Here is a 16692-nt window from a genome sequence, read left to right as displayed (position 1 = left end):
TGGGAGTGGGAATTATTATATGTCATTATAAATGTGTAGTATTTCACCAGTGTATTTGTTTTCTGGGGTAAACCTTGTACCTGTTTTATTTAAATTGAGTTCATTTGTGTGTATTTAGAGAGCGTTTCCCAGGTAATATTTAACCCCAGATCCTACTATTCACAAGTTCTACCTAGAAGAGTGCAGATCTCCGCCAGATGTGTCTGGTAACAGTGTAATGGTGTTGTAATCGAGCATCTTCCTGGGTTTGCCTTACTGTATAAACTTAAGGAACAGGACAAGTCCAAACTTCTCAATTTAAACATTATTTTAGAACATTTTGTTATAACGCCAGACAAAATAAAACCCCTCCCTATCTCTCGCTCCCCTCCCAAAGAGTTGAATCTCACTCAATTGTCCCTCCCGCCAGCGAAGCTATGAAAACAGGGGTTTATTCATTTCATATCATTCCTAACTTTAGTGGATCTTAACATCTGGGGAATAGAATTAATCTGCAGATGTTCTGGCTCAAGATGAGACCAAACTTTTCTAGCCTGAGACTATGTAAGGCTTATTTTTAGCCGAGCCGATTGCCGGAAAAGACCTCCACTTTGTCATAAAATTTGTCTGACCACACACACACACACACACACAAACAAACATATGAGAAACAATTCAGAGTCAACATGTTTATTTTTTTTTTTTCATCGTCACACTTGACAGTTTCATCAATCCATCGTTCACAATCAGCTGAACTCTGTACTTCAAGCTGTAACCGTTGAGACCTGTGGCTTCCACTTTTTTCACATCACCTTGATCTGTTTACATCCTGCAACAGAAACATCTGATTGGCCATATGGAGAAATGACAGGAATTGAGGGGGGGGCCGCTGCACTTGTTTTGGCCCTTCAAGTCAAATTAAATAATTACAATACAAAGGAAGAAAATGAGGCAACAGAGAGAGTAAGACTTTTTTTTTTTCTTTTTTTATAAATCAGGCAAAAAACATGATGCGCTGTGGTGATTCCTTTGGCAGCGGTGCTTCTCTTTACTCTCCAACGATCAACCTGGATAAGTAGTGAACACACACACATGCGGTAACACCAAGCACTAAAAACGGGCGTCTCCACAGTCTTATCGCACAGTTCAAGTACAGTTTTCATTAAGTGCTAACACAGGGCAGCGTTATGTAAATACACTGGAATAAGGCCACTGCACACTTAACCGTTTGCCTCGATTCATCAAGAAAACAGAAGAAAAACCTGTTCCTTCCGCCTCAAGCTGCTACGAGACGGAGAGAAGCATTCAGATAGAAAAGCATAAGGGTTTATTTTATTCCATAAATGGAGAGGGAATGACATAAACAACAAGAGAATTATTTCTCTTTAAAACAGCCACAGCAGTACTTGGTGTTTCAGAAGAGTATCGATGAGAGAGAGAGAAAGAGGGGGATGACTGAAGGTATCTGTGTGCTGCAACAAAATAACTTCTAATAAAACTAATAGCTTTACCGTTAGAAATACAGGGTTGGATGTTGCTTTGACATGCGCGTCTGAACAGAGAACTTAAAAGTTTTGCATCCTTCTGACTTCCACAAACTCCCACATAAAGCTGCTGACTGAAGCTGTGGGTGGATGCAGTTTTTCCAACCAGCTTCAACCAGAACTGAGTAATTCAACAGCATCTGATTGGTAGATTATGTTTGACCTCATCTTAATAAAAGCAGAACAAGGCATTCGTTCCAAAACATCAGTCATGCCAAATCACTTAGATCAACAGATGATACATTTTTGTATTTGATATGGAGCCATTTAAAAAAAAAAAAAAGAAACCATCTCCCAGTATCCCTGAATAGTTGACATTTGGCTAAAACCAAAATGACACCCAGAGAGAAACCTGGCCAAAGTGTCCCCGTCTACACCAAAAAAACCCTTCTAGCCACACCTCCTCTTCCTCCTCTTTCTTCTTCTTCTCCTCCACAACTGGGCAGAGGTGGCTCAGTAGCGATAGTGGTCCGGTTTGAAGGGCCCCTCGGTGGGCAGACCCAGGTACTTGGCCTGTTTGTCTGTCAGCTTGGTCAGCTTCACCCCCAGTTTGTCCAGGTGGGCGGCTGCCACCTGCTCATCCAGCTAATGAGACAGAGAAAAAAAAAAAAAACAAGAAAAGGGGGGTTACGTGCCTGGAGCAGTAACTGCCTGGAGTCATAGTTGGCTGGCAACTGCTCTTATAAAAAACAGCAAATTGTAATTTCTGTATAAGTGTTAATTGGTGATCTGAAGAGGTGCAGGTAGGCGGATTTTGTTAGCTTTGGACAGAACCAGGCTAGTTATTTCCCTGTTTCCAGTCTTCACGCTAAGCTAACTGGCTCAAGCTTTATTTATCATACAGACATGAGTGGTGTCCAACTCCTAGCAAGAAGGTAAATAAGCTTATTTGCCAAAATGTCCAACTAGTCTGTTAAAAACATGTTTTACTGCAGCGTTTGTGCGCTAAATTTCAGTTTTGACAGTTATTTTTTCCCAGAATTTTTGCACAAATCACATTTTTCCAACTACAAATATTTTCTACACATTTTTATACAAGTACAAGCACAGACTTGGATCATCAATAATTGTGTCCCTTAGCTCAAGCCTATAGAGTATAAATTTAAAAAATGGTTGCAAATCCACCGATACATTCATATAGCAACCTGGTGGTATCAGAATATTCTCTATTCTGTTATACAGGGAGGAGTATTTCAGGAAAAAAAAGGAAAAAACTCATATTGGATGGATAGAAATGTTCTGTGAGAATAACCCCACCCCTTAAAGCTCCATATCATCTCTTCATTTTTTTACTCTCATTCTCGTTCTGAGCCTGTTAAGCATGTTCCATATGTTGGGTTCACCGGCGGCTTCCTCTTCCTGTTTGTGTTCTATATCTTTTCTCAGGTTTAAAAATTCCTGCACGCCATGTAAACCGTGCTCACCGTGATGTAACCGTTCTCTCTAATGCTCACTGTACAGAACATTTTACATAAAAGGTTAAAGACATTTGCCTTAATTTCTTCACTGACATTTTCAGCTCTCCCTGAAATACATTTCACGCCGCTCTAAAAGGAAGTAACAAACTCCCGATGAGACTGTCTCACTAAATAAATCCCTCCTTTTAAAACCTGTAGCACCCAGCTTGATCCCCATCTTAAATTTATATGGTTGTGACCTCATATGCGTTCATTAAAAGTTTTGCTGTGAAGTCTCTAAATGTAGTCACTCCATTATTAATTACTGAAGCCCAGTGGTGTAATCTGATCAAACATCTACTTTAAAATGACATTCAGGAACACTGTTCAAGAGATTATTCAAGTTTAGTTTAAATGCTGTACATGTGATGCACCACATAAAATATATCATCATCATCATTCTGACCTTCTTGGGCAGGAAGTAGACTCCCACGGGGTATTTGGCGGTGTTTGTCCACAACTCAATCTGAGCCAGCACCTACAGGAGAAGACGGATGATGTCATCAATAAGACACACCACGTTTAATAAAGCAGATGTCAGATGGGAATTTTTAATGAGGAAAAAGCATATTGACAATAAAGTAAAAATGCAAATTTTATTTGTCCATAAACTGCAACGTCTCGTATCCAACCAGGGATCTTTGTTGCATGAAATTCCTCCCTCCCCACATTTCCTGTCATCTCTCTACTTGGTTAACCAATAAAGAATAAAAAATGCACAGAACATAACAGGATCCCCACATGGACAGATGTCCCGAGTTTACAGGAAAGTGACAAGTAAAAAACAGCAATAAATTATGTATTATAGTAAGGCAGCCATTATAGAAAGGCTCCGTTTCTTGCTCTCACACACACACACACACACACACACACACACACACACACACAGTGTACCTGATTGGTGAAGGAGTTGCTCATGACGAAGGACGGGTGTCCCATGGCACAGCCAAGGTTGACCAGTCTGCCCTCTGCCAGGACGATGATGTGACGACCGTTCTTCATCCTGAAGCGATCAACCTGAGGAGGAGGAGGAGGAGGAGGAGAAGAAGGATTACTGCTGGAGCTGAGAGAGATCAAGTCTAGTCAATTTTATTTGTAAAGCCCAATATCACAAATTTGACCCCTAGATGATTGTGTTTCTCCTACCTGAGGCTTGATGTTGATCTTCTCTGCAGCGTTTTTGATGAGCCAGTTCATGTCGATCTCACAGTCGAAGTGACCGATGTTACAGACGATGGCGTCGTCCTTCATGTTCTCAAAGTGACTGAGGGGAAACACATGAAAAAAAAAAGGACAATTTTAAGTAAGAATTAAATAATACTAAGGGTAAAAATGACATAGAATTTAGCTTTTAACTGATTTCAACTAATTGAAAGCAGCATTTCTAATGGAAACATCTGGCTCTAAGTTGGTCCGACTTACTGTCCCTGGATGATGTCCTCGCAGCCAGTGGTGGTGACAAAAATGTTTCCTTCCTTACAGGCCTCATCCATGGTGGTAACTTCATAGCCTACAGAGCAACAGAGAGAAGGACGGGGATTTACTCCTTCACTGTTTGTTACTAACACAAACACTTTCTCCATCTGTTGTACATTAAATCTTTTCCAGCTGTTTGTGTGCTACAGGCCCCTCATTATCTGAAAGGTTTTATTATGAAAACACATGTAGGAAGTGGATCCCAAATTTCAGAATTCCCAAATTACAGAGGTTTAAAATCATAATTGAAACCCCATTTAATTCAGAATCAATTGTTAAAAAGCTTTAGGATAGTAAATTAAGCTGAATTTGTCATGTGAGTTATTATACTACAGGTACAGATATTTATTTTTTATCTATTTAGGACCAGATTTGATTTTGCTGAATAGGCAGAATCCCTGTCTACTGTTTGAGACCACACAGTAAAAAATAATCTTTGACTCAAGTCTCTTCTCTCTAAAATAAATTTTACATTTCTGGTTCCTTCGTTACTGATTTTTTTTTTTAAAAACTGGGTGGCTGAGTTAAAACTACAAGAGCAGAAAATCACTTTAGGACATAATGTTTCTCAGGGATTCATCAGAGGATAGAGACAAACTAGAAGACACACTTGCAGATTTCACTTTGTTGAAATTTCTATAAATAATGCTGATTAAAAAACCATAAGAAAAATATAGAAAATCACCAGAGACATCCTTTATTGTGTGAATAAGATTTCTGGCTTCCGTCACCTACCCTCCATGGCGGCCTGCAGAGCGTTGATGGGGTCGATCTCTGTGACGATGACGCGAGCTCCGAAGCCACGCAGAGCCTGGACGCAGCCTTTACCCACGTCACCGTAACCTGCCACGACAGCGACTTTACCAGCGATCATCACGTCGGTGGCTCTCTTGATACCGTCGATCAGGCTCTCCCTGCAGCCGTACAGGTTGTCAAACTTGCTCTGCAGGAGGGAGAGAAAGAGAGAGAGAGACACATGATTCAGCAGGATGTCAAGCTTCTTCCAGACAGAAAGGAGGAGAAATAGATAAATTCTCACTGTGGGCCTGGTGTCAGATTTAAAGATTTCCACAAATTTCACATGACCTCAAAATGTCATTCCTTCGCCTGTATTTACTTTTAAGACTATCTAATGCAATCAAGTTTGAAAATACATGTTATATTTCATGACTTGGTTTGAATTTTCTGTTGACATTAGACATCATATCCCAGAGATGTGAGATTATAGACAGCAAAGAAGCTAAATCAACCAGCTGTATAATGACTGAACTGGAAACATTTCACTCAATAAAAACGGCTCAGATTATATAAATGTGATTCATTCCACAAGCATGTTTATGGCGGTACCTGACAAACTATTCCTTCATTAATGAATGATTCAACTAATGAGGATTATTATAGTTCTGTTCACCTTTGTCTAATTACAGGATGCAGCTGAAGAGGAATAAAAAGGTCCAGGCTGGTTACCTTTGTGACAGAGTCGTTGACGTTGATGGCGGGGACCTTCAGCTCGCCCTTCTTCATCATCTTGTACAGGTTGTGGACACCTGTGGTGGTCTCCTCTGACAGTCCACGGATACCTGAAAATACACCGTCATGTAAATATGGAAAATCTCCAATGTAAATTCTGACAAGTCTCAAAAATATTATGCTTTACTTTAACAAAAGATGGTTCTCCTCAAGTATAGGGGGAAGAAATGACCTCAACTAGTGTGCATGACTGTTTTTGTAATGTAAAAGTCTGCTTACAAAATACTTTATGCATAAAGCAAACGTGAGTTGAGTAAGATGCTTCCATGCCACAAAAACTAGGAGACAATCATTGTAAATAGACTGTGCACTATGACAGTCTCAGCTCTCAGTGGTTATTCTGACAGTTATGCAAGTTTCATGGAGTAATTTAGGAACAGGCTTCTAACATGCATGTAAATACAACTACAGGTTGTGTGTTAAATTGTTGGTGGTGAGAAATCACTCCAAGTCCTCTGTGTGTTGTAGAGTCTCAGTGCAGACTACCACCGTTCCCTCTCTGCCACCTTATGACACAGCTGCAACACAGACAGTTGAGCTGCAACGCCTCAAGGGGCATAAAATCAAGCATATTATAGCATTATCATGCAATAATATCAATCTGGTGAGAATTGTCTTGTAATTTTTCTAAATTTGGAGAGCATTTTCCCTTGATGGACACTGTGTGAAAAGTTTGGCTATTAAATCTATCAAAACAGTCAGACTAACATGAGATGTATGAAAATATTTACTGATCAGCTTGTGTTTGACCACAGCAGCCATCTAGTGTCCAAAACTCTACTGCAGATTTAACAATTAAATATTACGAAGAGGGAAAATCATCACATGTCACTGTGTTCTGAATGCTCGGACATTTTCTGGTCAAAATTAGTGTCCCACAGCACCCACTTTAGAACAGAATTATGTCTGTTTAACTATCAAACTGACTTGACTGATGGTAAACTGGTGAAACCTAAACTGAGCTAAGATCCTGTGACATCAGAGCCAAGTTTCAGGGGCAACTAAAACCCCCCCAGACCAGGCATCACTAATACCTCACCAACATGTCAGCGATATAACAAAGAAAACAGCCATTTATTAAAGTTATCAATGAGATCTTTACCCAGTATCAACAGCAACCTCATGATAAGCAGTGTGTATGTGTGTAAACAAACCCACCTGCCAGCAGTTTGGGGTACTTCTGGTGCACCAGGTTGGTGAGATCTCCACCGTCGTCCAGGATCATGTTGAGGGGCTGACCGTCTTTGAAGTACAGAGTCTGGTCGATGCACCACATGTATTCCTCATCTGTCTCACCCTTCCATGCGTACACTACAGAAAGAGAGAGACATATTTACATTTTTTTTCTAAGTCAGGTGAGAATTCTCCCATCCACTTGCAGTGACCAGTCTAACTTGAAAACCAAAATTGTTGGTGGTGAGAAATCACTCCAAGTCCTCCGTGTGTTGTAGAGTCTCAGTGCAGACTACCACCGTTCCCTCTCTGCCACCTTATGACACAGCTGCAACACTGACAGTTGGGCTGCAACGCCTCAAGGGGCATAAAAATCACTCAATATGATAGAGAGAGAGACACTAAGAAGGATCCAGAGACAGATAAAGAGCATATTAAAAGGTCCAGTGAGTAAAACTTAATGGCATTTAGTGGAATGGACTTGGCATAAATTGAATATAATATTCATAAGTATGTTTTAATTAGTCTACAGTCACCTGGAAATAAGAATCATCGCGTTTTCATCACCTTGGAATTATTCTACAGTAGCCTAGAGTGGACAAACCAAACACTGGCTCTAGAGAGGGCCTTTCAGAGGGGTATTCAGTTGGTTGCAATCTGCAACCTCACCACTAGATGCCACTAAATCCTACACAGTGGTCCTTTAAGTGAGCAAGTTCTCTCAGAAGAGGTAGGTCTTCAGGGTTTAGTCTTCAGCTGAACAAATATGCAACTTTTCTGTATTTTTTGCAACTCATTCCACCACTGGAGGGGCCATACAGGAGAAGAGTCTGGATTGAGATTTCCTGCCTTGCAGTGATGGTAGTAGGACTAGTCAGCATTCATTTGTAGATAGTAGGGAACGAGAAGGTGCTAAACCTGAATGAGGTAGTTCAGGTAGGTGGATGCTGTGCTAGCTGTGGAACTTTAGACTACATCAACACCAAGCTGCCTAAATCTGTTGGTGAGCATCCACACCAACAAGTTTTCACAGTATTTCTCAGAAGTTACAAAACAGAACTTGTTTACATGCCGAAACCTGACCAGGTCATTTCATAATTTACATACAGTATACACAGAGGCATTGTGGGTTACCTGGAATACCAGCCTTGGCGATGGCGGCAGCAGCGTGATCCTGAGTGGAGAAGATGTTGCAGCTCGACCACTGGACCTGAAGAGGGAGAGAGAGAGACAGTCGGGATAATTTACTAAAATAAGAATGATACAACCAGTAGATAGCATTCACTCGAAAAGTCATTTGTTGTATTTACGTGAACATGTAACTTGGTTATTGATGGACTTCTGCAGTGACCTGATTTCATAAACAATTTGTGAATAGTTCTACCTGGTTACCCTGACAAGTATGACAGTATTGTTTAACTGGGTCATTTAACAACTTCATAGCCACAGTGCTTTTTGTGTGTTTAATTGTTGGTGGTGAGAATCACTCCAAGTCCTCCGTGTGTTGTAGAGTCTCAGTGCAGACTACCACCGTTCCCTCTCTGCCACCTTATGACACAGCTGCAACACAAACAGTTGAGCTGCAACGCCTCAAGGGGCATAAAGTTATTTCACAGTAATATGAACAATATATCAGTTGATTAAGATATTATGCGTTTTTTTTAACTAAATAACTATCTATAAACAGTATTCTACCCTTGCTGGACATGTTTTCATTGAGGTTACAGCCTCGCTTGTGGCAATAGTGAGTCTACAGTGAGCGTACTTTGATGCATGAACTGCCATTGCATTGTGAATCAAATCAACAAACACTACTGCCATCTAGTGTTCAAAACTCTTTACTGCAGTGTAAAAGACATTTTTACAGGAAAATCTGATTGCTGACAATCAGCATGTAAAAATGGATTTTACAATAACAGGATTTTTAAAGCCAATTTTGCAATAAAAATAAACATCAAATGTGAAAATATAGGAATACTCTTCTGAGTAAACAGATGTCTGTTCAAAATTATAAGTAGGCAAAATGACAATAACTGGTTGAGTTAAAGTTAATGCTGTATCTATTTAGGCTACACAATAACACTGCTATTAACAAATATTTTTATAAAGAAATATTACAATTCAAGTTAAAAAAAAAAAAAAAAACGCTATTAAAATAGCCTATTTAATTCAAGCTCGCTGGGCCACTAGGAGGTTTCCTCTGGGCCCGATGTGGCCTGTGGACCTCCAACTGAATAGGCTGGACTTACAATAAAGACCACCAACTTTGGTAGAATGGAAAGTGAATTTGCAAGCAACACAGAATACCAGGATTATCTCCACTGCTAAAGTGGGATCAGTAAAATACAAATGGGACCAAAAAAAAAAAAAAAACCAAGGGTGAGAGGAGGTGATTTTTTTTTCCCTCTGCTGGTTCCCAGAGGATGCAGGTGCCTGCAGGACCAGACCAGTCCTGGTCAGAAAGATAAAGACCAACATGATAACAGAATAAACCGGCCTTGAAACAGACAGAGGGAGAGAGAAAATCCCAGACTCACTGAGACTGTTTGTTCTGATAAATAGATCAATAAACTTGTCCTCTCTCAACAACTGCTGCTGAAGTGGACTTCAGCAAGGCAGAAGATGACTGTTTCATTCCAACAGCTGCCCCGTATAACTTAACTTAAGCCTTCACACAGCAGTCTAAAGAAGCTGCATTGTCACTAAAACAAAATGCTAATAAAAGGTAGTTTGACTACCTATGACACATTTATGCCACAACAGTTTTTGTTCAGAAGTATAGCAGTATCTTAATATCTGATAATACTTTGCACAAACTGATTCCTCACATGAACCAAGAAAAAGCCAAAAAAGGATGAAGAATGATTCAACCGAACAAGTTTGGCAGCACGTCTTTTGTCTCCTAGAAAATTTTTAAAAAACACTTACTGATGTGTTTGTATCAGTATGTCTTATCTGGAATTATGAGTAACACTATAATATTCTTGGCCTCTGCTCCTTTATATTACATTTAGTGTCTGCATGAGTGGACGTGTCTTCGTGTGCGGACAGAAAACATTGGGCTTCATACAGACATCCACACAGAGGTTTATGTGGAGCCTCACAGGCATAAGATGATGAAAGTTGCATCATGCAGATCCTCGCAGCTTTACGGATACAGAAAGTATCACTTGAGCTTTACACTACAGTCCAGTCTGATATTAAAAAACTAGATTGTTGTCCACGTGAGGGAGAGAAAAAGCTTCTGAAAGTCATGTGTGATCAGTATAAGCCCTTCCCCCGGGGTAAATAAATGTTAAAAAGCAGCTGGTAAATGTCACCTCGGCTCCGAGGGCGGTGAGGGTCTCGATGAGCACGGCGGTCTGCAGGGTCATGTGGAGGCAGCCGGCGATACGGGCGCCCTTCAGAGGCTTGCTCTGACCGTACATTTCCCTCATCTTCATCAGACCGGGCATCTCGTTCTCTGCGATATCGATGGCCTTACGCCCCCATTCGGCCAGGCTGATGTCAGCTAGAGAGAGGGAGAGACAGCAGGAGGTTAGAAAATTGTTTTAAAATCAATTTTTGTTATTAATATCATACTGAAAACAATATTCTCGCCAATCTTATTTGTCATACGCTCTCAGTCAGCTGCCTTGTCACTTAATGGAAATTTAATAAAGATGTATTGACAAAGAGCGTGTTTGTCTTTCAGAGCTTTATTCCAGAATCACACACGTACGTGTACTTCGTATCGCAGCCATGCCTGCCACAGAAAGCTCTAGAACAAAGACCATCACCCCGTGTCTAGACAGAAAATGTAACGAGAGCAGCGCGTTAGCAGAGCAGCAGCAGCAGCGACTGCTCTGTCTGTGTTTCTACACTGGAGGCGTTCAGGTGCAATTTTGAGCGCAAGTCATCCACGTGCTGGAAGTGCTCAGAACCCAATACACATGACTGTAGTGATGCGCGTAAAAAAACGGGAGGAAAATAGACTTGAAGCGTGAATGAACGCTCCAGGTCACAGTTACGCCCATGAGGCACAAGCCTGCATGGACAGCTGCAGAGGTTAAAATGAGAGCATGTCTGTTGCGTGTGATGTGCGCATGAAAAAACGCGTCTGACACACTTTCTGTCTAGACACGGGGTTAGAGTACACAACCTGGGCAGTTATTGGGACAACAATCAGCCCTTTGTTTATCACTTATCAGTGTTTTATTCCTGGAAGAATTCTTCCTCCACATCCATCCGCTGGGAACCGAGAGTTGCAGGTCGGATCACACAGTTGGCTTCTGATAACATTTCTGCACTTTCTCACACAAGGTTTATGCAAGTAGAAAAGTTTCCACTGCACATCTAGCCCCAAAACACACTAGTCTTCCATTCATGATGAACTCTTTAAATTGTGTTTGAGTATGCTATGCTAAAACATCTTAACATTTTCTATTATGCTAAAAGTTAAATTTAACCCTCCAATTTCTGCAAATTTCAACATTCTCCCAAATAACTAAATACAAAGTTAAAAGTTGCAAAGCGCGCTTCAGTATGTCCAGATGTGTTTGGTATAAATCTGAAATATAATTCATTTTGTATCCTATTGCACCTCATAATTCTCTTCCTGAAAATAAAGACATGATCTTTGTACAAAGCCGAATCCTTTGCAGTTTAGATTGAGCAACCTTAAGGAAACTGATAGATACGATCAGATCTGCAAACGTTTTTCATGATGCATCAGTAATGACACAGCAAATACTGTGTCGTTTTCTAACGTGCGAGCTACTTCGCCCCTGCCAACTATGTTCTTGATTTACTGGGGAAACTTCACACAAGCACAGCTGTCACACAGCAAGGGTTTTGTACTGTGGGTCAGTAGTTTGTACAGTTGCTCCTTTCACTTCCTAACAGCTGCTGTTGCTGCTGTACATGAGCTTTGTTGGACAGCGAGGTGTTCCCGCTAAAATAACGTAAAAAAGGGATGAGTCATAAAATGCATTCGAAACATTTCTCTGAGAAGGAGCAAAGTAGCTATAACTGATCTTTTCCATAATAAATACCTTTTGACTAACTGTAATTTTTGGTTTGTGCATTGTAGTCGACTAAGTTGTGTTGTGGCTGATGACGAGGACGTTTTTAAACATGTAAAAAAAAAGTGCATAATGATGAGCAAGAAGTGAAGAACTGAACTGAAACTTAACTAAACCTCAGTTACTGCTTTCCTGCTTCCAATCCTACAATAAAAAGCCTCAAATGATCAAAGCTACAGGATTTTGCAGGGTTAGGGGGTTTGCCTGTTCTTGTTTCTTCAGCAGCACATTCCCATGATGCTATGAACAAAATGTGCTCCCCCCCCCAACCCCAACCCCAACCAAGCTGCTGATCAGGTCTCTCTCTGCTAAAACCCCTTCTTACAAACTTGACAAAAAAAACAAAGCAGAGGCATCAAATCGCATATGTTCAATGTTTAAAACTGCACAACACAAAGCTGGAGAAAAAGAAAACCTGAGTTTTTACAAGTTAGAAAAATTAAAAGGAGGCAAACAGCACAGCCCCTCATGTATTAAGCCCAATCATAATTGCTTATAAATTTCCTTGGAAAACAGAGAGTAGGAATAATATCAAATATTGGAGATAATCATGGTACAGTGAAGCACTCTGCTCTATAATGCTGCAGGTAAACCAACCCACCCTCCACCACCATGAACCAGCCTGTGCAAACACACCTCAGCTGAGCTAACTGCACTGAACCGGCACTGGGCTGACTGACCAGCCAAAGAGAGGATGAGGAGCACAAGTTTGCACTGAGGTCAAAGTAGTATTTAAACTACAACTCCACTTAGTCGACTTCCCATCAGATGGGACTTGTGAAGCATTGTGTAAGAGCTCCAACTAACGATTATTTTTATTATTTCTCAATTAGCTATTTGGTCCATATGTCAGAAAATGGTGAAAAACGCTGATCACTGTTTCCCAAAGCCCAAGGTGATGTCTTCAAATGTCTTCAACAGTCCACAATCCAAAGATATTTAAGTTTACTGTCATAGAAGATGCAGAACTGGTTTTCTGATTGTCTAACAGCTTCAGAAACCTACGCCACCCATACCTTTCCGACGTTGACATATGGAGATGCCGTCCAACAATTTCTATAACTTTGCAAAACTGGCAATGCAACATTGACACACACATGCAGCGATTGTCTGGGCGTGCTGAGGCGAGAAAGTAAGAAGGGTTTGAATGTCTCTCTCTCAAGCTTTCTTGTTACTTTTGTTTGTAGATTCGTCTACAAACGACAAAATGTGACACTGATTGACTGCTTGTAGTATACGAGTGGTACTGCATCAATTTACAAGTCAGGACTTGACAGACATTCACTGAGTTGAACTCTTGCTGTATGTAGTCAATGATGAAAGACTTTGCCCTGGAGTTATCCGTTAGCGTTGTGCAACTTATTTTGCTTTTGATCAGTTGCATCACACAGTACAGAACGGAAGTCACAGCAGGTAAGCAAGTACTCATTTTAAATCCACAACACCCAACTAGAGCTGCCACGATTAATTGATTAATCAAATATCAAAATAATTGGCAACTAATCGATTTTGGTCATTTTTAAGAAATAAAATTACCTCGGGCTGTGTGAAACTGTTAGACATTTTTCACCATTTACTGACATTTTATGGACCAAACAACTAATTGATTGAACAAGAAAATAATCGACAATGAAAGTATACATTAGTTGCAGCCCTACAACCAACATTACTTATTTTCTTGCTTTCTCATCATAACACTTATCATTGTCTTAGTGCTGTATGTTCTGTTATTAAAACTGTAGCGCTTTGAGTTTCACTATGAGTGAAATGTGCAGTACAAATTAAGTGTATTATTATTATTATTATTATTATTATTATTATTATTATTATTATTATCATTATTAGTGTTCTTACATTTTTATCAGAATGCAATTTGTTGTTTATCTTTAAGTGTATTTACATTCTTAATGCAAAAACAGTAACAGAACCTTTTAATTTAATTTTTTCTCTTCATACTTATTTCATTCTTACTTCCTGTAACAAAGAAACCTGAATCAATAAAAGAGTATTTTAATCTAATCCATAAGCTTTACAACAACATTTAGCTCCCAAAGCCGCTTCACAGGAATAACCACGTGTACTCCGAGCATTACTACGGCATGCAAGTTGCATACAATGCAGTTCAAGCTCTGCCTGGTCCTGTCAGTCATGCAGAAACTGGCGGCGGCGCCAGGCATCACGGGAATTGTAGTTTGCAAACACAAACCGAACCAAAGAGCGTGACGCATACGGCTCCGCTAATAAACTACAACATCCAGACCGTTTGTGGACATTTCTATTCACGGAGAAGCCTATGCTCGGCGCTAATACGACTGTTACATGTCGACTCATTCTCCGGTGTGGACGAACTCTGCAAACTACGAGTATGCTAAGGGATAACAGAGATTCACATTGGCTATTAATTTAAAACGGACAGTAACGAACGACAAACACTATAAACATCCTGCTACAGAACAATAACAAAGCCATACAATTTACCACATGCTAGCAAGTTAGCAACAACAGAGTGGACAAAGAGCTATAAAACTACATTTAAAAACAAATTTATATTCAACGTGCAACTACATTGTTTCATTGCACAGCTATCTTTTTAGTCTTGATCTGGCTTCTGGAAAAGCCGTTACCTAACATGCACGCTACCATAAACTTAACAACATGCTAGCTCGCAAACCGCCACCCTGATTTACAAAACTCAACTGGTGAGCAGAGTTAAAACAATAAATCTTGACACTGACCAACTTTGTAGGGAAGTTTCTCAGACATGGTTGTTTTCTGGTGTTTTGTTGCGAGCAGGTTGAGCGTAGCAGCAGCCTGGCCGATGGACAGAGGCAGAGAGGGAGGGACGGAAACATGACGGCTCGGTTTTTATCGTCGAAGCCACATTCAGACCAGTTTGCACGAGAGGGCGGTTACGAGCCCGGATCGAATCTGGATTTCTATTGGCTGCGGCAGCTCCCGCCCCGCACCTGAGTGATACGATTGGCTAGTACTTGACGTGTGGCTGTCAGCCAATGGGAGTGAGTGTTTGGGATGTGTAGTTTGAACAAGTTTTGTCTGGACTTCGTCGGTGTTTTCCCGGCTAGTAATTAAGTAACAGCGTAGCTATTTTATAATACGGATTGCCGGAGTTCAACGGGTTATTGTAGGTCACTTAAGCACTTACAATACATTTTATGATCGATAGATAGATAGATAGCTTGCTCATGGGGGAATTGTTGGGTATCTCTCTCTGTAAATTAAAAAGTACGGTCTACATCTGCTCCATGTGAAGTGCCCTGAGATGACTTTTGTTGTGATTTGGCGCAACATAAATAAAATTGAATTTAATTGAATTGAATGGATAGATAGATAGATAGATAGATAGATAGATAGATAGATAGATAGATAGATAGAGTACTTTATTAATCCCAAAGGGAAATCAAAGTGTTACAGCAGCCACAATTAAAGGCTAAAATACAATTACTAATCAACTAATTAAAATATAACAATAACTATTATATGCTATTTGCTGAGTATACACTGTTCAGTGATGTTAATATGCAATAGTACACTGTACATCAGTGCAAGTCAGGTGGATATTGCTTTGGTAGGTGCATGATTGACAATGAATGTTAGAGGTAAGTACATTGAAACATGAATAATTTACATAATGCATATACATATGTAACAGTATATACAGAAAGTACATTTACGATTATATACTGAAATATTGCAAGTTCTTTTGTAAACTGAATTACATTGTTAAGCATACAGGAGAATACATTAGATGACTAGAGAATTGTTCACCATAATATAATTGTAGAGCTGCAGCAATTAGTCGATTAATCATTAGTTGCCAACTATTAAATCAATTGCCAACGATTATGATAATTGATTAATCATTTGGAGTCATTTTTTAAGACAAAAAAAGTCCAAATTCTCTCATTCCAGCTTCTCAAATGTGAATATTTTATGGTTTCTGTGATAGTAAACTGTGGACTGTTGGCCGGGACAAAACAAGACATTTGAAGACATCATTTGGGAAACAGTGATTGACATTTTTCACCATTTTCTTACATTTTATAGACCAAACCACTAATCAGTTAATCTTAATCTAGAAAATAAGATTAACTGATCATGAAAATAATCGTTAGTTGCAGGCTGAATTACCAATCAAGCAAAACAGACAACTGCCCCTGGTCCCCACACTCCTAAATTAACTGCATGTTAATAGTAATTGGGGTTTTTGTCAATTTCATGAATAATTTTAAGAAGGGAATTTGTGTCACCAAAAGTAAAACATAAAGTAAAGCATTTCCTGCATAATGAGCAGGCTGTATACGTATACTGTACATAACCACCTACTGTATGTAAATAAAGTAACATCATTTTTTATCTATTCAATATTTATTCGAGCACTCCTTGCACTCTTTCACACCCTTGCACTATTTGTATCCTGTTTACAGTTTACAGGAACGGTTTCACCTGTTT

General features: G+C 39.8%; 1 protein-coding gene and 3 non-coding genes across 5 annotated transcripts; all 4 read right to left on the bottom strand.

Annotated features, from left to right (window-relative positions):
* Positions 1 to 653: 653 nt before the first annotated feature.
* ahcy (adenosylhomocysteinase) lies at positions 654 to 15090 on the bottom strand. 2 transcript variants are annotated; one of them, XR_006403073.1, is made up of 12 exons: positions 14958 to 15090; positions 10480 to 10670; positions 8294 to 8369; positions 7145 to 7297; positions 5924 to 6036; positions 5192 to 5399; positions 4403 to 4490; positions 4127 to 4244; positions 3875 to 3997; positions 3387 to 3458; positions 1924 to 2108; positions 654 to 1046 (listed from the first exon to the last, which is right to left on the bottom strand). XR_006403073.1 is itself a non-coding variant. In XM_044349028.1 (11 exons), the coding sequence occupies exons 1-11, from the start codon at positions 14983 to 14985 to the stop codon at positions 1977 to 1979; spliced, it is 1302 nt and encodes a 433-aa protein (XP_044204963.1). In that variant the 5' UTR covers positions 14986 to 15090; the 3' UTR covers positions 654 to 1976. The 2 variants fall into 2 exon arrangements, 1 of the variants encoding a protein (XP_044204963.1); XM_044349028.1 differs by having other exon boundaries at positions 654 to 2108.
* On the bottom strand, positions 6410 to 6546 carry LOC122981563. Its single transcript, XR_006403276.1, has one exon. It is a non-coding gene; the product is annotated as a small nucleolar RNA SNORA17 (small nucleolar RNA).
* On the bottom strand, positions 7393 to 7529 carry LOC122981564. The gene has a single exon (XR_006403277.1). It is a non-coding gene; the product is annotated as a small nucleolar RNA SNORA17 (small nucleolar RNA).
* On the bottom strand, positions 8626 to 8761 carry LOC122981572. The gene has a single exon (XR_006403285.1). It is a non-coding gene; the product is annotated as a small nucleolar RNA SNORA17 (small nucleolar RNA).
* Positions 15091 to 16692: the final 1602 nt, after the last annotated feature.

Source organism: Thunnus albacares, chromosome 4 (assembly GCF_914725855.1).
Source record: "Thunnus albacares chromosome 4, fThuAlb1.1, whole genome shotgun sequence".
Lineage (NCBI taxonomy): Eukaryota > Metazoa > Chordata > Actinopteri > Scombriformes > Scombridae > Thunnus > Thunnus albacares.
Note: the sequence above shows the minus strand (reverse complement) of the source record. Positions and strands in the feature narration are given on the sequence as shown.

Excerpts from the sequence above, each read along its gene's own strand:
- ahcy (XM_044349028.1), bottom strand. The coding sequence starts at position 14,985 with ATGTCTGAGAAACTTCCCTACAAAGTTG. Across the intron at positions 10,671-14,957 it reads GAAACTTCCCTACAAAGTTG|CTGACATCAGCCTGGCCGAA; the intron begins GTCAGTGTCAAG and ends CCCTCTCTCTAG. Across the intron at positions 3,998-4,126 it reads AGATCAACATCAAGCCTCAG|GTTGATCGCTTCAGGATGAA; the intron begins GTAGGAGAAACA and ends CCTCCTCCTCAG.